The sequence below is a fragment of the Rhopilema esculentum genome, chromosome 1 (assembly GCF_057945365.1).
Source record: "Rhopilema esculentum isolate cy_ngs chromosome 1, ASM5794536v1, whole genome shotgun sequence".
NCBI lineage: Eukaryota > Metazoa > Cnidaria > Scyphozoa > Rhizostomeae > Rhizostomatidae > Rhopilema > Rhopilema esculentum.
The window spans coordinates 4,130,666-4,152,459 of record NC_142815.1 but is presented as its reverse complement, the minus strand read 5'-3'; the positions used below and the strand labels follow the sequence as shown (position 1 = coordinate 4,152,459).

Below are 21,794 nucleotides of genomic sequence, written 5' to 3'. Positions count from 1 at the left end.
AAGCCACAGTGTGGTTGTGCATATCAGGGGTCCTGGGAATGACCCAGTGAAACTATGGCCCCCCAGCTAAGAAGTCTTTCCCCCAGGACTTCACTTTTGTATCCTTTGATCCCAGGGGATATGGCAAGCCAATTTCTCCAAAAAGAGAGTTTCAAGGTAATTCTTTTGAACGAGATGCAGAAAATGCAGCAGAATTTGTTGATAAATTTGGTAAGTTTTGTACAAGTATTCTGTGGCTTATTTTAGGGGTGCCAGGGGGCTCAGCCCCTTTTGTAATAATTCAGAGAGATTTCAGGATTTCATTCCTCCTTGATCAAATTGATAGATAATATTGATAGCTGATATTTATAGATAATAATGATAGACGATATTGATAGCTGATATTAATAAACGATATTCATAGACGATATTGATCGATTATATTGATGTGGTGGAATGGGATTTTGCTTAAAGACTCATTGCTAACAATGAGCCATTGCGCTACGCAAGCATCCCATAATGCATTTTCAGACAGTCTACTGCCATTGTTTGGATTGTCGCCTGGATAATTTGGCACCCTCGCAAAGGCTCATTGTTAGCAATGAGTCTTTAAGAACCTGGATTAAGTCTCACCCACTTCTGATCCCCTCAGCTCTATGATGGGCAGTTTCCTAGCATAAAATCATCTTTAAGGAATGAAACTCTTCGATGGTTTACTTCTTGAAATTTTCGATAATTATTCTGACGTTTTATCCTCAGAAGAGTGTCAGATAAAAAGCTAAAACAACTTTTAAAATGCTTGCACAGAAGGATTAAATATGAATGAATGAATGAATGAAATTAGAATAAGATTATGAAAAGAACAGTACTGCTTTAGGAAAAGGACAAGGGGCTTATCTACAAAGTTATCGAAAATACAGAAGCAAGAATTGTACAAAGGCCACTTTTCAGCAGTGACAATGGAACTAAACTCCTGCTTTAAACCCCTCACAACAACATTATTTTGAACAAAAGTAGTCTAGAGGTTTTTCATTTTAACATATTTGATCAGAGTTACAATAGAGTGTTAAAAACATACGGGCAATATTTTTTCCAATGTTAGAGTGACCCAATTCAGAGATTGTCAATAATCTCAAGACCTTGATTTTCCCTAGACAGTTCTGGCAATACAAATTCTTAATAGTCAAAAGTAGCCTCGATCAACGAAAAAGGTGTTTATCGAAACCCTTTCAGGAGCTTCTAATTGACTGATAAGCTGAAGAATTGGCCTAAGATTGGATAAGAATTTGCGATGCGAAGGCTAGTTGTGCACAAAAGGAAAAAACCAAACAACAATTTAAGTATCAATATTTTATAATCAAATAAACTACATCAAACTCTTACAAGTTGAAATAAAAATCAAAGTTTCTGAAAAATTAACAAAGTATAATAGTTATTTACAAAATATAGCAAGTAAATAAAGTCTTTCGCATTTCCATGATTAAAAATGTCAAAATGTATCAATTTGTGCTGCAAATAATTTATAACTGCTTTAATTTCAAAATGATGGATTGTTTGTGAGTTCGGCCTAAATAAATAACTGCATTTGTGTTTTACTGTATTGTAAATATATCGAGCAAATCAATTTTCTTTCCCCTAAGTCTTGAGACTTGAATACAAGTAGAAAGTCTTTTATGAAAAGAACAAAACACAGTTGGACTTCAATTGTTGCAGTTTTTAAAGGCAACTTAAGTGAATATTTAAGTCAGTGTGGATTCGGCTATGAATTATATGCAGCGAATAATTCTAAATTTCGTGTTAAGAAATTTCACCTGATCTACTAAACGGGACGTAAGATAATTTGGCTTTTTAGCCTCTCCCCTCTACCACAAACTGCAACAACTCTTTTACAAATCGGATATAAATAAATTCACAAATAACGCAGAAGACAGACGCAGTTCATTTTCTTATCGAGAAAACCACAATATTGCATCAGTCTCGGCGTGGTTTGGAGGTTGCCTTTAACCATGCTGTTTCTTTTAATGCTTCTTTCGCCTATTGAGAAATATAAAAAATAACCCTTAATTGGTAAATAATTAAATGATATGATCATAAAAAGTATAATACTGCGAAATCCAGCCCACCCCCCTTGAAACTCTAGGTTTCAGTAGAGACATATGACGGATACAAAGCCAAGTTGCTTAAAAGTAGCTCAAAATGTTTTGGGAATACTACCCACATGGCATTACTAGTTGCAAGAGCAACACTAAAACGATTCGTTATTTTCAGTTTTCATCCTTCATTTGAACAGGGGTTTATCAGCCAGCCAAAATCTTCATCCAATATTTACCACAAAGTTTTACCATCGTTTGACATAAAGAACTAAACACAGATGAAAAATCAGTCACGTGCAAAATGTCACAACGGTTGCCCATTGGTTGTCTATTTTTAGACCCCTGGAAAAATAAACTTTAACATCTTTCGTCTGTCTTTAACCCTAACTAATTTTTCATTCCCCTTGATGACTCCCGATAACTCGAACCCCCTGATAAAGTGAACTGATAGCTCGAACCCCTAATAACTTGAACCCCGTACAAACCTGAACTGATTGTGCACCCCCTTGAGCCTCCACTTATATCTTAATTGCTCCCCCCTGGATGTTCTAGTTATCTGGATAACATGTGATTACAATTGCCGAATACAAAGATTGGTGTGAATAAAGACTCACTTTGATTCTTGGGCTGGTTCTCCGTATGGTCCGCCACCAATTCCAACAGCACACTGGAAACAAAAAATTTCATTGGATATTTGATCGTGTAAAGAAAACCAGGGGGCAGCGCTAGAAAAAATCTGGGGATGACGCTAGAAAAAAAATCTGGAGGTAGCGCTAGAGAAAAATCTAGAAGTGGAGCTACAGAAAAGTCAGGGGGTGACTATAGAAAAAAACCAGAGGGTAGCGCTAGAAAAAAATAAGGGGTGGCGCTTAAAAGTAAAGGAGTAGGGGCTTAAAAAATCATGGAATAAGACTACAGAAACTGAATATAGTCCTCGCTGTAGAACTGTTTAAGATTTCTGCAAGTTATAAGGTACTCTTTTCATAAAATGAAATGAAGACTTTGACAATACAGTCTCCATTCACTTTAACAATTGGAGGGGAATCTTCACAGACAATTGGAGGGGAATCTTCACATATGTAGGAACAGATGAAACGATACGGGAAGTTGACAAAACAAAGACAGAAATCTGGCTTGGTAGGTATCAACGCAAACCGGAAATTACGAATGCTATGAGAATTGAGCATGAGAAAATTTATGAATAATAAAGATGAAAAGTGGGGTGGATTCATAACACTTACCCTTCCTTCAATGCTTGTGAGACTGTCGTCTGACACAGCCTCGGAAGCAGACGATGGCCTCTTTTTCCTGCAACAACATAAAATGGCTTCTATCAGATCCACAAATAGATTAAATAAAAATGTTATGGTAATAAAGAAAATTAAGCAGGGGTGAAGCTAACCGGGGTTGGTAAACTCCCTCTGTTTCCAAACACAGCAAAAAATTGAGCTTGGGAGTGAGGGGTTACTCAAGGCTTTGCCCCCCCCCCCCCCAAGTCTCTGGCACTAAGATACGCACACCAACTCCGAATTGGTGGGGTCATGAAAGGCAAATAAGTCACAAACAAAAGGTAGATACATTTAACATCGAGATGATTCCATGTTGTAATGAGCAACATTGAATTGCTAAATAGCCGCATAGAAACTTGTTTTTAAAACTTACCCCCGTCTGTGTGGAGATCCATCAGTGTCATTGCCAGACGGAGCAGTTGTAGTCACTCCCCCTTCAGATCGATGCTTCAAACTCTCAATGTCCGTAAATTGCACACTGTGCCCCCCTGTACGGGTTTTCATGACGGCACCCTTCAAACGAAAGGAAACAGACTTAGTGATCATCTGATGATTAGAAAAAAACATTGAAGAGAAAGTAGACAAAACTTTTAAAAAACCGCATTTATTCCATGTTATTCCATGCTTGCTAGAGGAAGGGTGTGAAAACACGAAAAATTTAGGTTAGAAAGATATGACGAAACCCAAGAAAAACAAGGATGCAAAAGTTCATGTTATGTCAAAGGTCATGCTATGTTAAAGGTCATGCTATGTTAAAGGTCATGCTATGTTAAAGGTCATGCTATGTTAAAGGTCATACTATGTTAAAGGTCATTCTATGTCAAAGGTCATAATATGTCAAAGGTCATGCTATGTCAAAGGTCATGCTATGTCAAAGGTCATGCTATGTCAAAGGTCAAAGAACTCAGCGAATAAAACATAAATACTTCATTATACATAAAACAGGACAGACTTATCTAGCATGGGCTAATTACTAAAAATATAATTATGAAAACAAATCAAAATAGCAACTCTTTGAAAACGATAGCAAATGGGCTGCAGGTTTCACAGTGCAAGTGGAATCTTTAAAATATATATAACAATTAATCTGTTATGAAAAGAAGATATATAACATTACAACATTATCCAATTTAACTTCAGGCCGTAGCCGAGGCAGACCCCTTATGACTAAAATAATATTCTCTACCGAGTTGTAGAAACTCAATAATCACAAATAATTTTCCTGGAGCATTACCTTGAACAGCTTTGTTTCAATTTCACCCGCTGAGTCTTCTTCTTGGTGTTCAAGCAAGTAATGAAGCTCGTTCTAAAACAGATAGCGATAAAAATGATGAAGGATGGTGGTATGAGAAATGAAAAAAGTATCAAAAGGTCAAAAGGTTACAGGATAAAGGGCAAGGGAAAGAAATATAAGAATGTCATAGTGAAATTGGAAAAGTTCGTGGTGCTAGGAAACGTGAATGTACTATAAGGAAAGTGAAAGAATCAGATCGCAGAGTAATAAGGGGTGAAAGTGCCAGAGGGTCAAAGGTTATAGTACTAAGAGGAACAATAAACAATTAAAAGGTAAAATTTGCACCTTGAGGTCACTGATTTTTGGAATAGCCACAGTCTTCTTGTTTCTGATCATCGGCTGCATTATTGTATCTGGAAAAATAAACAGAGAAAAATCATAACAAATAACATACCATGGCAAATGATGCCACCTAGGAAGTTGTACCCAGCCATCATATATAACCATATTAAAAATTTATGCACAGAATTCTAGCGATTCCTAGTGCTTATAGAGAGACAGAAACCCTTTCTATCCAAGTGCCCATTGGCAAATGATGCCACCTAGGAAGTTGTACCCAGCCATCATATATAACCATATTAAAAATTTATGCACAGAATTCTAGCGATTCCTAGTGCTTATAGAGAGACAGAAACCCCTTCTATTCAAGTGCCCATGGCAAATGATGCCACCTAGGAAGTTGCTCGATTTCACTGAGCCAATAAGGAGACTTGACAGTACAAGGATTCTGAAATTGTTATATCACAAACCTGTTTCAAGGGTATCTGTTGGCTTATGGACCAGAATGCAGTCTGACGATCTTGACCTTCTGTGTCGTGCTCGCATTGGAGCTTCTCGTCTGTCAGGCTGAAAAGAAATGTCACTAGTGGTTAAGTCATGAGAAACAGCACATTAAATAGAAATATAGGCAAAGATGATTTGGCACCAAGTGACCCCTGTCACCTGACTGCAGATCTCTGACCTTTTACAAAACACCATCTAACATAGAAATTGAAAACAACCATATTGGTGTCAACATTGATAACGTTGCAATAATTGACCTCTGCTTTATACCCTCTGCCTTATGCACTCTGTCTTATGCCCTCTGCCTTGACCTTCAAAACAACTCAACCCACCTTTCTGGTTGTCGCAGGTGGTGACCTTGACCTATGAATCCTTTCTGTGCTTGGGGTTTTCGGCTTGGTTCTTGCTGGTTTCTTAGCAACTGGAGGTGGCACTTTCTCTTTGACTTGTCGATGATGCTGCCTCACAGGGGCTGGTTTGGGTTCTGGTGGAATATACGCAGGGGCTTCCTCTCCTTCAATTGGTATGTCCATATGAACTGTTCTCACAGGACTATCAAAGTTCTATGAAGAAAACATTGTGGGCTATAACATAAGCTGAAAATAAAAAATTACACTTCTAAACACACATATAGCTTGTATCTTCGCATGGAATCCAATGGACCTAATCAACTAATCACTTTAATCAACTAATTACTTTAATCAACTAATCACTTTAATCAACTAATTACTTTAATCAACTAAATCAACTAATCAACTAAATCAACTAATCAACTTAATCAGCTAATCAACTTACAACTTAGTTTTCAGAATGCCTAAGTCTGACATCAATATAACTTCAAAATCAATTCACCTTTTTAACATTCACAATCCTCACCCTAATGTGCGAGCCCTGCCTGCATAAATGACAACAGATGCTGAACAAAATCGGCCTACCTGTATGATATCCTTAACCTGCGCCAATCTTTCCGTCTTTTTTAAATATCTTTCTTGCATCTCCAGCTCTTTATTCTTTACTCTTTTATTCTATAGTTTAAAGAAAGGAAAAATATAAATAAATACCACAAAAATACAGGCGATTGGTTGTCATTAAAATTAGTTTGAAAAAGGCCGTTTAAAAAAAGCTTCTTTGAAGAATAATTGACAACAGTAAATTGACTGGTACATACACATTCCATTTCCCACTTTGATCTTTCTGATGACGTCAGATGTTTCAGCATCTAGGGAAAAGAGCCGAGTTAAGTTCTTGTTGAATAGCTGGCAAAGACACAAGAACAGGATGGCATTTAAAATGAGTTAAAACTAGCAAGGTTTACCTATACAATGGAAGTCTCTCTTGGGGTGGGGGTGATGGGGGTGGGGGTGATGAGGGTGGGGGTGATGGGGCGATGAGGGTAGGGGTGATGGGGTGATGAGGGTGGGGGTGATGAGGGTAGGGTGATGGGGTGGGGGTGATTGGGGTGGGGTGATGGGGGGAGATGATAGGGGTAGCGTGGATGGGGTGCACTTTCTTGCAGCCTACTCAACGTAACATCAATTGTGCCTGATGAAATGTGACGACTTTAGACTTTCGGGAGTCTATTTCAATGTGGTTCCAATGGCACCAAAAAGGGTTTTAGATGTAATGTGTCCGATGAGCTTAATACTCAACTCAACAGAAAAATAAACAAGTCCAGTTATAATTCATTTTCTGTGTTATACAAGACCAGTTATCTATATGACAATTTGCGAACACAGTTTCAAACTCCAGGTCTACGTTTGCAATTAAGTTTTCAAATTATCTTTTAGGGATCATAAGCTTGAAATGACCATTTGCTAGAAAGATGTCTAGTTGGTTAACAATCGAAATATATACCTTTTCTACTTTGTGTTTTTCGTGTCTCTCGCGTTCATATGCTTTCTTGTATCTTTCAGCCTTAAAACGGAAAACAAACAGTAAAAAATGGATTCAAGGTGTTAGACAAAAAGTTAGAAGGAAGTGAAATAAAAATAACGAAGGAAAGTTAGAGAACAATTACTGGGAGGGGTGAAGAACAAGAGTCTCTTAATCTGAATTACGATTTGCAGCAAGAAGACTTGTGAGTTATAACCTAAAACACTATGGTTTATTACGGTTTACTATGGTTTATATTGATTTACTAGAGTTTTCGTTGGTTACAGCGTGTAACCTTGTGTAACAACGTGTGACACTAGATGCCTTTAAACAGTCATAAAAAAGAATATGATTTTCTGAGTCAGAACTCGAAAAAATCAAAAGTGTTTCAAGAAAATTCTTTAGTATTATCTTCCACGTTCCAACGTTTCAAACTGTTTTGCAAGATCTGTAATCAATAGTTCAAACTAACCTCGGTTTCAACTTCTCTTTTGTCTTTTTCAAGACGAGACACGGTGCTTTGTACTGTCATCATCTGTAAAAACAATCAGAAATGACAAGTTGCTCAGTTACTTATGTTGAAAGATGCGGGATTCCTTGAGAATAAACAAATGTTTGTACCAAACCAAATTATTTGCAATTATGGAAATTGGACAATATTTTTTTATACTTAGTCTAAAAAAGTACATCTTAAAAGAACAAGATTACAAAGACGATGCCAATGGGAGCATGATAGGTATGGCTACCCCCGACCTTGAAGACTCATTGCTAACAATCAGCCATTGCGCTACGCAAGCATCCCATAATGCATTTTCAGACAGTCTGAAATCAATTATGGTTAATCCGTAGAGGTTTCCTGCCATTGTTTGGATTGTCGCCTGGATAATTTGCCACCCTCGCAAAGGCTCATTGTTAGTAATGAGTCTTTAACAAAAAATTGTACAGTAGCATCAAATGCTTTACAAAGACTATATTGGACCATACCTGCCTGGTCCATGTCTTGTTTTCAAAAGAATGGACATATAAACAAGCAATTGTCCCCTACCAATTGTCACAAGGACGGGCTCAAATATGGGGTTCCACTATGAATGGAGCTGGCTAAGATGGAGACGAGCCTAATAGATAAGGGCTCATTTTTGGGGAGGGAATCAATTTAGGATGGGAATTTCAAAGGAAAACAAGTCAAATTTTATATTCAGCAACATATCAAAATTATGATAGAAAGACAAACCTAAAGGTTATACAAAGACTTTCGTTAGAAAAGAAATAAGGAAAATTATATAAGCTAACTCACCTTTGAGTTCAGATTTTTTATTCTTTTTTCAAGATTAAGAATTTCCCTAAAAAGAAAGATGCATAAGAACAAAACTACATAAAATTATATGTATAATGATTAAAATAAAATTATGAAACATTATGATGATAAAAAATGGTGTTATTTGTCATATACGATTATGATGATATCATGTGATTAAATATCATATGTGTTATACAACACTATATGTTAGATATGTTGTGATATATTATATACGACACTCACATGAAATATGTTAATAAGAAGAAGCAGAGAAGTAACTGCATTAAAACAAGCAATGGAAAAAAGATTGAAGAAAGAAGCGGAAGACCTAGGAACAGAAAGACTAACGACATTTTAAAAGACATGGAAATAAATTGAATTTATCCAAACGACAGACAAGACAGAGCTTGTGTCAGAATGGCATTCAAAAGCCTGACTCTACACCAGCACAGGAAATTAAAAGCATCTGGTTGGCTTCATGATGATGATGATGATAATATTACGTAAGCAAGGTGGAAAATGAAATGGATCCCCACCTGTCCTTATCTGAATAAGCTGACTTCTGATCAGCCAAGGCCTGAATAAGAATAAACATAATTTTCATATATTTATAAACAAACAACATAACATTGAAAATATCATTTTTATCATTTTTTTAAAATGTAGAGCATTTATGAAAGTTATTGATATCAACATTTTATAAAAAGATTTTTGAGAAAACTTTCTGACATAATCGAATTCTGCACTTAAAAGCAAAGTAATTCAAAAAAGGGCCTAAGCACATTAATATATAAAAGAACAAGAAAAAAATGATTTAATGGAGATGAATCTTCTATTTTTGCATTAACCTGAATAAATTGACAATGATCATAAACAAAATATGACAAACTTAAAGTCATATGTAATGAGAAGAATTTTTGCAATATTGAAAACATCAAGGCATAAAGAAAAGGTTACAGGTGAAAGGTTACAGGTGAAAGGTTATAGTGCTAAGGTCACAGGCTTACTCGACAAAGGTCTTCATTTTCTTGCTGTAGGCTAAGAAGCTGTGAGCGAAGATTTTCCTCTAAACAAAAGCAAAAACAGTAACCAATTATTACCATGTTTTATTGTCCTATTTTATTCTTTGTTGGTTATGTTAGGGAATGATCCCAGGGACTAGAAAGCCAGAAGATGGCAAAAGAGACCAAAGTTTACAACGCATGGGAAGGAGCGATGACTCGTAGGGCTGTAGGTCATGTATGTCAAGAAAGTGGTTGAAATTCCAACTACCGATTGGTTAATGAGAGTAAAATGAATTTACAAAAGCAACGATGGGAGTAAAACCACTAGTTTCTTATCGGCTGACTATGGTTTCATATTGGTTTACAATAGTTTTTGTTGGTTTACTGAGGCTTTACTTAGGTTTCCCATTGGTTTACCGTAGTTTTCACTGGTTTACTATAGTTCTACAAACCTTTTCTGCTTTGCTCTGTAAGCAAAGTGTTTCGCAATGTGATTCGCTGTTGCAAATAACTAATCAAATTGAAGAGAGTTCTGCTGTCCTCAGCTGACGTCATCTGAATAAAACAGCAGAAATTACATAATTTCTAAAACAATAACGTCTCATTCATAATAGCGTAGGGTCTCTGCGGAGAAGCAGAGAAATTCTACTTCGTGATTGGTCCACGTCGCATAGAAGTCACATGAGATATCACACAAGCCACCAAGTGCAAGCTGCATGTCGAGAAACCAAAAACTTGACAACTCTCACAATACGTCCGGACACTTGGTTTCTGGACATGCACTTGGTGGCTTGTGTGCCATCTCACCTGACTTCTATGCTACTGACCAATCACTCATAGAATCTCAATCAAACTTTAACTTCCACTTCAGGTAACTATCGTTCAATTTTCAAATTATCTTGAATGTGTCTATAAAGCTTTTTCAATGTCGTTAGTACTTGAATAAAGAAATATAACTGGAAACAAAAATTAGAAGAAGATTGGTTTAATTACAGAAAATTAAAAAGATTGGATCATGAATATCAAAGTTTGAAATGCTTTCCTTTTTAAAAGAAACAACCCGTACCAAAGTCTTTGGGACAATCTGCAGCTAGCATGTTGTTTTGGGACAAAAGTGAAACATCAGGCTAATGGCCCCGAAACTGTTGTTTATCTGCACCATGGCAAGTTAAGCGTTTTAGATAACATAGCTCTCTGTTAACAAGTAGAGACTCAGAAAGCTCTCTAGACCTAAATTAAACAGCATTGGCAACAACTTTAAATATTCCAAGCCGTTGGACAGGAGTTTTTTGCTGCAGTTTGTAATTCAATTCCTTAAATTGTGTTTTTTGTGAGCTACATCAAACAATTTGATTCCTTAACAAAAGTCTTAATCTTTCAACTGGGTCTAATTTCTGTTGACGATTTTTTATGTACGAAGAATGAGTCTTGTTTTTAGGCCAATTTTAATTGAAATGGGTTTTTACATCCCAATTTTAATTGAAATGGAGTAATTCGCAGACAAAGTTGCTACGTACCTGTAAGGATGGGAATGACTCGAATCTTTGCAGTGGCCTGAGAGGAATGACTTCTACTGTACGAAAAAGGCAGCAAGGAAAATTAACACCAATCCCGTCAATATAGCCTGGACATTATTGTTCAAAAAGCCAAAGGTCAACAATCAAAGGTTAATGAAGAGAATTGTCCTTAAAAAGAGAAATTAAAAGGAGAAAATGAGGCAATGCTGATACCTTCAGCGAATTCCGATTTGACTTGTTCTAATTCATCTCTTACGCCTTTGTATAAGCGATGCGCTGCAAAAAATGACAAACATAATAAAGGAGAGATTCTATCTAGGCCTACGAAATTTCTGACACGAACCGTTATAATGACAATCTCATTACACATTCCTTGATCCAGTTACAGGTCTGACTAAATCGATGCCATTGTCTTGCTTTGTCAAAACAATGTATTGGATTGCCATAATAGCAAAAGCGGGAATTTCAATGACATAGAGAGCTGGGAGAAGCCAAAACGGTGCATTCAAAACATTTTTATGGGACCACAGGTCAAACGTCTCTCTGCAGCTGCTGTCACTAGAGAGTTCTTTCTAGCATTAATTAACAGGTCATCTGCATCTGAAATCTCAGCAAGGGCTGAGTTGAAAATGGGCTGAGATTTTAGTCTGTGGCCTATTTTATTTTATAAGGAGATCCTCGAAGAAACTTTGAGTTTGTTTCACATAATCACATATTGGGTGCCAGAAGCAACTCTTCTCTTTCCACATCCCGTTACTGATCACCCATCTAACTATCATCTGCGCATGCTTACCTTTTCCTCGGCCGGGGGTTAGTCCAATATCAAATCTACAAAAATAAGATAACCGTTTTCCAATTAAATAGGAATTCGTTAAGCGACGATGAAGAATAAGAAACTAATGAGATTGTTGTGGAATTCATAATGTAACGAAAAATCACGTGATGAAAATGAAAGGTCAGCTTACTTGGCTCCTTCAGATCTTGTTACTTTAACCTCTTGTGTGACCTCTGAGAATCGCATGACATGCTAGTTTAAAGATAAAAATAATGAATAACAAATACAGAATTTGTACATTTACTAGAAAGGGTACGAGGTGCAAAGCCACAAAGATAAAAAATTTATAAATTTAACATAGATCTACAAATGCTTTGGAATTGTGTTTGCAAAAAATTTGTACGTACCAAACTTTCGTCAAACTCTTCTGGTTTCGGGTTTAAACAGACAATCATCCGCACCTGTTAAGGGCAAATGTCAAGGTAAAAGATGTACAGAAAGGCATCTATCAAGAAAAGGTGTTAAAAATAATTTGTACATAAGAGAAAATTGTCGAGAAAAGAATTGACCTTCGTCTGAAGAAACAATATGAGAGTTACGAGGATTAAATGAGTCATGTGTCTCAGGGTTTGATAATTTATGCTGTGTTAGGGGAATCAGTACTTCTGGCAGATTTCTTTGGATTTTCTAGCACCTGAGGACGATGACTTAATTGCTGTAAATTTTATAGGAATATATGGACGAAGAAACCATGACGTCACAGGAGTTTTCGTGCAAACGAGATTTTAGCAGTTGAAAGTCAAATTGAGGCAGATTTATCAAATAAACACAACAAAAATTGCATGAAATATTTACCCCCGGCTGGGGCAGGCAAGGGAGAATACTGATCGATAAATATATATATACAGAAGAGCATGGGTATGAGGTGTCATGCCAGGGGGTGCTCACCTTTCCTTCTCCTTCAAAGTGCCTCTTGAACAAGTGGGTGAGTTTTGACTCGCGATATGGAACAATTTGAAGCCTGTTTCCGCTTTCCATGGCTTTCTGATTTTCACGCAAAGATTCGATGCAGTTGCGAAGCGTCATCAATGAATTGTTTATATTTCCTGGAAAAAATCATAACAGTGTTGAAAGGTAAATCGAGTTACAGACAATATACATTTGAAGAAAACGTAAGTGGTTTCTGCACAACGAAAGGATTTCCTGGGATTTCAAATAAAAAAATAGGATTTCTACCAAAGGTGTACGAGGTTTACATGGAGTGAATTGGCCCTGGGTTTTTTCAGGTGGTTTAGATATATTTTCGTCTGGCTATTAATTACATATCAACATGAAATAAAGGAGAGAAAACGTTATATCGTAAAAAATATTGTCCTATTGGCAGAGCTATCAACACCTCATTTTAATCTCATCTTGCTCCCTTCAGGCTTTCCTCGAATGCTGGAGAGGGGCTACAATTTGCTCTTCTAAATAACTCTTAAAAGCGAATTGCTTGCCTTGAAATCAATTTTTTCCTTTCTTCTATTATTATTAAGCTACAAATCGTTAATCTGGAAAGTATCTAGGCCAGCTCCCCTGTTAAAAGTGTTATGGCCAGGCCAAAATTACAAAAACGAAATTACAAAACTCACCAGCTTCTTTGAGCCTGTCGCCATCATTCTCAGTTCTTTTTGTCCTCTCTGACCCAGCAAGATCGCACAAAGACAACTGGCTAACGAGTACGAATCTTTTATCCTGGAAAGAACAAAAACCATATCTAGCCTGGTTTCCAAAATACATTTTACATGCGAATATTGGATTTCTATGAAACAAATTCTAACAGTGTTTGAAAGGAGAGACGCGAAACAGCTAGTGCGAGCGGCAAACAGGGATGGACACTTAGTAAAATGCTGGGGTGGGGGTGGGGAGCAAGCCAATTGTTTTGATAAGATGACGTCACATTTTCACATTGTTTTAGAACAAAATACCATTGTCCTTTGAAAAATTTGGGGGCAATACCCCCCTTGCCCCCAGGTGTCCGCCACTGATTGTAAATTAGAAGCAGAACTTTGCTGTAAAAGAGGTGCTTATGAAAGCAATCTGATCTGCAATAATTTGGAAGACAAATGTGCCACCTTCCTCCCTGATTAATTCAACGGAAAACAAGGACGGGGGGAGGGCACTTAACTACATCGTAGCATCATAAGCAACCAACCTGGAGAACTTGTTGCCCACTGGAATCAAGCGGTGCTTGGACCAGTCTGATTGTGAACACACTGTGACTTCTGCTTGATTCGGCGTTCAGCAATGTGTGGGCGACACGCCTTCGCTTCTGGCCTGTGAAGCAAACGGACAATTCACAGTTAACATATTTCATATCGACCACTTAAAGGGGTTGAGCACCCAAAGGGTTAAAGGCAATCTGTCACGACGTTGATTGGTTAAAAGAACAAAGGGATTTCTATTGTTTCCAGTCCCCCTTCAATTTATCGCATTGTAAAAAATATGGCGGAGCGCTGGAATCGTTTTTAGGCTATTGTTCCAGCTATTGTTCTCGTTAACCAATCCACAACGAGACCGATTGCCTTTAAGTGTTTTACTACAGAGACTCACCTCGTCCGCCAAGTTCATCAAAGATCATACGCAATAAGTCTAAATTGGGGAAAGGGGTGTGGCGGATGTGTGAGGGTGGAAGAGGGTAAATCAGGCCAGGAGGGATGTGGGTGGGTTAAGTGAGGGGAATGGACAGATGGGTTGAAAGGAACATGGGGTAAAGGGAATGGGATGAGGCTATACTATGCATGTTACCCATTATATTGCACGCCTCTCCCCATTGGTTTTTTGCTTGTAAAATGTCTCGGGATTGGTAAAAATTTTCTTCTTCAATCTTTCTCTTAGAACAATATTCTTTTTCACAAACATATCCCTCTGTAAGTTTTATTGTACAGCCCCTCCCCCTCTCCCAGTGACGCCAAGTTACGCAAATGTTGAGAGAAAGGTGCTAAATGAGGGAAAGTTTCAAGCAACGCCTTGAGCAACATGACAACTAACCATTCCAAAAGACATCGTAGGCCTCATCTGTTGTTTTAACTTCTACTTCAGTCGCACCAACAACATAAGTGTTTCTGTCAGCGTCCTCGCGGAGGCTTCTTGAAACGGGAGCCCTGAAAGAAACAAGAATTCTGTTTCAAATTTTGCAATATTTATTTTCGATTGTAAATTTGAAGAAATACTGATGAAATAATAAAATAAAGAATTTAAGGAAATATATAAACATGAAATAGGACACACTATTGGGTTTATAGAACAGTGTGCGAATGAAGAAAAGGTCACTGTAGCAGGCTGCTCGACGGGCTCCAAGGAGTTCTTGCCGCGAAGATAGATTTAGGATAACGGTTATGGAAAGGGGGAAAAGACACATAAAAAGAGACAAAATTTACATCAAAACTCTCTATTTGGTTTATGTAACAGGACGGTTTTAAGTTGCTACTCTGAGTTTCCTCTGCAGAGGAATACTCTGAAAGAAATATTCACCAAATAGCGTGTACAGCTCTGAAATATTCACCATATATTACAGTATCCAGCATTTTATGGCAGACCGGTACACTGTAATTTTCATTATTTATATTCATATAAAACTTTAAATCTTTAATATTCATTAAATAGCAACACAGTAAAAGTAGAAATGAATCTATTTCAATATTTGAAACTGAGTAGAAGGACTTTGTATATATGCAAGAAGGTTTTTAAAAAATGCAAACTGAATGATAAAAATGCTTCTAGGCAGACAGAATTGACGTGTATGAAAATATTTACTTCGTAATGGCGTCTTGGTTTTCATCCAACAAATCATATATGAAGTTGTTGTAAATTTCGACATAAGAAATAAAAACAGCGTAGTTTCTGTCATCATCAATCTGGCGAATCAAGAAAAAAGATTCCTTTAAACATCAAATAAATATTACACATTTCAAAATAAACGTTAAATATTTCAAAATAGACTTTAAACTTTAGGCCATATGGACATATTTTGCAGGATAATTCTTCTTGCTAAGATCATGATTGGATCATAAGTAAGCATTTTTAATTACGGCAAATAAACCAATTAGGCTAAAAAAGGAGGTAATTTATTCATATACCAGTAAATATTGGATTGGTTTTAGTAAGACAATAATTAAAGAGAACAGGTCGCATGGAAGAGCTTAAAGATATGCAGTCCGGGATAAATTTAAGATATCGTGAAAAAAAAAACAAAAAAATATGAAATAAGCACAACTTTAAAGGATCGATCAATGAATGAATGAATGAAGTTGTGCTCCTAAAATTCCCTTTTTACCATAGCGGTTGGAGAATGGTATGAAAAGTTTAAAGCTTGCCGTTGCAAAGGTTAATGGTGAAAGGTAATAGGACAAATGTCAAAGGTGATACTCACTGGCAAGGTTGTTGAGTCAGGGACACGGATTACATCTGACATCTCATTTCCTCTCCTAAAACAAAATTTAATCAACATCATGAACCGTTAGAGATGTTAAGATACTATTCAACCGCATTCTAGCTTGCCCTTCTGAAGTTCTTGTGTTGTGGAAATGCTTGTAGTTGGTGCAAGTTGGTGCAAGAAAAATCTCCTTATTCTTGTCATATGTTTGGATACGATGAGGAAACAGTGAAATTGACCCAGTAATATATATAATGGTGATTTAGGTATCTTCGCGAATTTGGGCCTAAATTAAAAAGCATTCTCTGCAAACTAACCTCAATTCTTTGTAGTGTCTAAAAAGTAAAAGTAACTGAATGATTGATACAAAATGCATAAATTTGCAAAATCTGCCTGCACCTTTCCCAAGCAGCAATGAATTGGCGAACACACATAATGATGATGATAAAATGAGAAGAAATTTTCTCTTGAAATGGAAGATTTACAGATCAAAGGTGTGCAAGGAAGAAACAACAAATTTTTAGAGCAATGACAGTTTGAAAACCAAGGACACAAAGGGCGACGTAAATATTAAGAATGCAAAAAAAGCCAGATAGAAAGAAGTTGCATAGCCAGGAATAATATAAGATTAGCATGAAGAACGTAGGCTGCTTGTGTCAAAATTATTTTTGAGTTAATGTATATTTGGAATCCAAACTCTGCTTCTGCATAGCTCTGCTTCCCAATCCATGTGGCTTGTACCCCTTCAAAAATGTGTCAATTTTTGTGTGTTTCTAAACCACCTACCTTGATTTTAGTTCTTTTTCTCTTTTATCTCTTTCCTGTTTAGATTCGGAGTCAGATAAAAGTTCATAACCATTATGAGTGTCAGTTCTGAAAACCTAAAACAAAAAAGACAGAAAAATAAGCCTACAAAAAGTATATAAGACATGTAATTTGAAGAGAGAAATAAGTAAACCTAATGTGTAAACTGCAAGAAGAAATATAAAATAAATGAGTTGAAAAGAAAATGTATATTAGATCCCGTGTGTTCAAGAAGTTTGAAAAAACTTCGGTAACTCTAACTGAGGAGGCTGTCAGAAGGCAGCCAAAATTCTAATAACAAATCATAATCGCTTACATGTGTTTTTAATTATTGTTTCTAAACAAAATAATGGTACCAGGGTACCGAAATATCAAAATGTCTTGAATCCACCATTTATAACAAAGAAACAGACCATGTTCTGGCTGGAGACCTTGATTACCAAATTTCTCAAAATACTTTGTCAAAAGATTATTCTCCACTCAAATGTAGCAATATCCTTTGGGAAGAAAATGTTGGTCCTATTTAAATTGAAACAACGTTAAGATTTCTTTTAAATGATGCCGTAATCTAAAGGAAACTAAAGGAACTCAAACAAAACTAAAGGAAATGAAAGACCTACTCCTCTCTCAGTCTGCACTTCAGAGATGCTGTTGAAAAGAACATCAAGGCATCTTGGCAAAAGACCTGGGTTTGATGGAGAGCCATTCATTGTATGTGTTTTTCCTGACCCTGTTATTCCATACATAAACACAAGACCTGAAAAATTGAATACTGGAATTAGAAACTGGATCATTTCATCTGGATCATGGTGTGTATAGATTAAATTTCTTCTGGAATTCAAAAAAATTAACAACTCTGTATATTAGTTCGCAAATTATGTTCTTTTTCCACCTGGCATGAACACTTAAGCAATTTTCTCAATGGTAAAATCTTACCTGGTTATACCCCCAATATTTTATTCCTTGAAACTTTTAGAAATTAGTAATTATCTAGTTTTTAGATGTAAAAACCCAACTTTATATTTCTTAAGTTTTCTATAGATTTATCTAAAAAAATTAGATTTATTTCTGGATTGCAATAAACTCTTTTAGGCTCATCCATTTCAGGAATTTATTTTACATTATCTCAGCATAATTTCACATATATATATGCTTGAAAAAACAAGAAAAGAAATTACAAGAAACTATTTATATATAATAAAGTTATTTACTCTTCTATAATAAATATACAATAAAGTTATCTAAATTAGAGTAAGCTAGATTTCTCTAGCTTACTCCAACTTATTAATATGAGTGGTTCCTGTTGAGACATTTAAAATCGAACTTAAAAATATCCCAAAAAGATTACTTTGCAAAGCCAGAATCACATACCACTTTTTCCGTTTACTAAATCTTCAATCAGAGGCAGGCCAACTTGGACAAAGATACCCTTTTGAGTGTCATTTTCTGTGAACACTTTTTTGAATGTACATTCCATCTACAAAAAAGTCAACCCTAAAATTACATATTAATTCAACAAAGATTTTTACAATTTTCTGCAATTTGATTTGATTTTTTTTAAATCCAAGATATAAAGCAAGAATGGATGGAAAAATCAGGCCTTGCAAGGAAAAGCACTCGATCTCAATCAAGGGCCTCAACACACACCAAGAAAGCTTTAGGAGCTTGACTGATCAAGCCCCTAGCCAGTTTGTTATTGAGATATTTGATGATGTTCAATCAAATGCCCAGAAAGCCGACAGTGCTCGGTTTATCAAGCACCTGATTTTTGCTCCTTGCGTAACCTGGAAAAATGCTTTTAGATAAAGGAAACAATAAATACCTTTTCTATTTTTGAAATGGCTCTTGATGTCTGAAAGGAAAAAGAGAAATCAATTAATCATTTAATCAACATGTTGTAAAATAATGTATATACCATACCTATGTCTCAAAAGTATAGGGATAAAACCCTAGAGACAGGCCAGGCCATAAGACTTTTACCAGGGGAACAGTAACAGTTCTCCTATTAATTTCCAGATACGCCCTTTGTATATGAATATTAATAAAAATAAAGGAAAGATTGATTTCAAGGCAAGCAATTTGCTTTTTAGAGCAATCTGTAGCCCCTCTCCAGCATTTGAGGAGAACCTGGAGGGAGCAAGAGCTATGGCTCTCTTCAAATGGCCAAGCCTGTCAAGAGATAAAAAGTAAATTAATTTTGACCAATTCTCATACATGCAAAGGAGTCACTTGACAGGATTATCTAGCTAATCACTGATCATCCAGGATCAGGGAAACCTCCCCTGCAAACATGACATTCAGGGAAGATGACATCCAGCCAATCCAGATTTGCCATGTCTACCAACAATTCTAGGCACAGGAGTCAAAATACTTTTTGCATTTAGATGACAGCATTTTCAATCTTAGCAGCTTTTGGAGATTCAAAACACATTTTCAAGGAATAGACAGAAATGATGAAGTAAACAAAAACAGAAAGCAGAAAAGTAAAAACTTACCTTTGGTGGATTGAGCTGAATAGTATCTTCACTCAAAATCTCTACAGTGGTTTCATCATCATCAGGATCAAGAGGCCGCACTCGACAGTAAACCTATCAAAACAACGCATCTGTAAACCCAGGCAACAAGGGTAATTATTTAGTAGCACATAAATGGAGAATTCTCAGGCCTAGCTTCAGATTGAACACGGATTGTTGAACTCAAGGAAAGAAGAAACTCTCCAATGTGTGGAAAACAAACATTAACAAACACAAACAATGTATAGATGGCTAATGTTTTGGCCTGGCATTCGAGGCTTGATCAGAGCCAATATGAGCCAGAGGCTTGATCAGAGCCAATATGATTGTTTGTCACTTAATATTGAGCTACTTTTAACCATAAACAATAAACTAGAAGGTCACGCCTAGACAAAACCATGGTTATCTGTCTGGGCTATTAAATATAGCTTTATACAGATACAGCTTCTGAGTTCCTGTGAAAGCCTCAAATCATTTCTATCAAAAGTTTTGACATCATTTGCATTGTGGGTGTAATCATGTCCACCCTCTTATCATTTGCAGTGTCTTTCACAGCTAATATGATTTTGGAAATTACTTTTTTCAAATCCCAACAAAATTTCATTTCATTCCAATCCAATGACTGCAATTTAAATGTAAGAGAGAACAAACATTAGTCACTTTTCACAGTTACATTTCTTTTATCCAAATGTTAAATTATAATTGCCCTATAGGTATCAAAAGCTTAACTTTCAAAACATATGGGTGCTTAAATGATCAACAAAACTCTAATGATTCAAGTGACTGCATTAATTCATTTAAAAAACCAGCCACTTGCCACAACTCAACATGCTAGAAAATTGTGTTTCATTTAGATTATAGAAACAAGACAAAGTTCTCCAATATAAAACATTTTTCATAGTTTTTAGCTGATATACATCGTCAAACAGAAATTAACATATTTTCTTAATTGTTTATAGCAAAAATTTAATGTCAAATGTGTTTCGAGGTTTATCCATTTAAATAATTTTAGATGTAACAGATAATGAAAGTGAATTGAAAACTTGTTTCAAACAACAATTAAGCACAAGATATCGCGTTTCAATGGATTTCCTGGTAATATGGACAAAAATAAAATAAAAAAGTCAAAAGGATATTTAATATCTTAGATCATAAGAAAAGAGACATTTGTTTTGCATCATAACCCAAAATTTAGCAGAAATCTTGTGAACAATACCAAGATCACACAAACAGAAATTCTAAAATGGACGGACAAAGTTTGACTTAGAATTAAAATAACGTTAAGGCATTGATAAAATATAATTGTTTCTTGGTAGATAATCAGGTTTTTATTTGACAAGGCTATGAAAAAAGATTATGAAAAAGAAGCGGGTTGGATTCCAATCTATAAGTTTTGGGTGGACACGACTTGAAAATGGCCTAGGCATGTCCACTGGAACTCCGCAAGCATTCAGGGAGAAAATCACAACGTACAAACCTCAACAGGGTCAACGTCTTTCGGCGGCTGCCTTTCTCTTCTCATTGGCGTCCGTTTGGGGGTCTTTGAATACATTCTTCCTGGTGTGGAAATCATTTTTGTAGGCGAAGTAAAACCATAAATTGATTTGTACGATCAAAGCTTCGCCCAAAATGCGGAGTCCGGTAGAAAGTTGGCGCGGTTTTGAATTTTGACCAATCAGGAGGAAGTATTTAAATACCTTATGTAACGCACCCAAATAAAGATGGCTACTATACATATTTAATTCAATTAAAACAAAATGCGATTTTAATGATCAAATAACTTTAAGCTAAAATCTGTTTCGTGAAATTTTAGTGCATGATTTATTGGGGATTAATTATATCAAGAATAAGTTAGTAAAACTTGTTTAATCGATCATTATAATACTAAAAGCTAAAAAACTATTCAATAACTGAATTTTAGTGAATCGTGTTGACTTCAGTACTTATTTATTTTCCTTAGTTTTGAGCGATAATTCATGAAAGATATAAGAATGTGGGTATAAGTCCAAACATTTCTTAAATTATTTTAGTGAAATATTGGTAATAATTGGTGAAAGCCCAATATTCAAGGATTTGCACCAAACCCCCCCCCCCAGGCGAGGGTACCAAATATGTCTTTCGGGGAAGCGGGAATTGTCTTTTTTTGGATTCTTGATTCGG

At 36.1% G+C, this 21,794-nt stretch overlaps 1 protein-coding gene across 3 annotated transcripts; it reads right to left on the bottom strand.

The window, feature by feature from the left end:
- Positions 1 to 1,314: 1,314 nt before the first annotated feature.
- On the bottom strand, positions 1,315 to 21,303 carry LOC135690299 (kinesin-like protein KIF23). Of its 3 annotated transcripts, none has more exons than XM_089113714.1 (34): positions 21,112 to 21,303; positions 19,617 to 19,709; positions 18,944 to 18,973; positions 18,493 to 18,598; positions 17,742 to 17,878; positions 17,104 to 17,198; positions 16,635 to 16,652; positions 16,315 to 16,369; positions 15,699 to 15,799; positions 14,934 to 15,046; positions 14,098 to 14,219; positions 13,535 to 13,637; positions 12,852 to 13,009; positions 12,311 to 12,364; positions 12,094 to 12,155; positions 11,922 to 11,956; positions 11,342 to 11,404; positions 11,129 to 11,184; positions 10,064 to 10,166; positions 9,615 to 9,673; positions 9,144 to 9,184; positions 8,605 to 8,650; positions 7,783 to 7,845; positions 7,293 to 7,352; positions 6,607 to 6,657; positions 6,374 to 6,463; positions 5,771 to 6,001; positions 5,405 to 5,501; positions 4,941 to 5,008; positions 4,596 to 4,667; positions 3,735 to 3,874; positions 3,314 to 3,380; positions 2,687 to 2,739; positions 1,315 to 2,013 (listed from the first exon to the last, which is right to left on the bottom strand). In XM_089113714.1, exons 1-34 carry the CDS (start codon positions 21,205 to 21,207, stop codon positions 1,998 to 2,000), a joined length of 2,754 nt encoding a protein of 917 aa, XP_088969840.1. In that variant the 5' UTR covers positions 21,208 to 21,303; the 3' UTR covers positions 1,315 to 1,997. The 3 variants fall into 3 exon arrangements, with proteins under 3 accessions (XP_088969840.1, XP_088970145.1, XP_088970408.1); XM_089114019.1 differs by having other exon boundaries at positions 11,129 to 11,181; XM_089114282.1 differs by lacking the exon at positions 16,635 to 16,652.
- Between the last annotated feature and the right edge of the window lie 491 nt (positions 21,304 to 21,794).

What these genes read in the sequence shown, in the direction of transcription:
- LOC135690299 (XM_089113714.1), bottom strand. Translation starts at nt 21,207, where the DNA reads ATGATTTCCACACCAGGAAGAATGTATTCAAAGACCCCCAAACGGACG. An exon ending in AAGACGTTGACCCTGTTGAG is followed by an intron (nt 19,710 to 21,111) that starts GTTTGTACGTTG and finishes TTGTTTTGATAG; the next exon opens with GTTTACTGTCGAGTGCGGCC. An exon ending in CACCTGCGACAACCAGAAAG is followed by an intron (nt 5,502 to 5,770) that starts GTGGGTTGAGTT and finishes ATTTCTTTTCAG; the next exon opens with CCTGACAGACGAGAAGCTCC.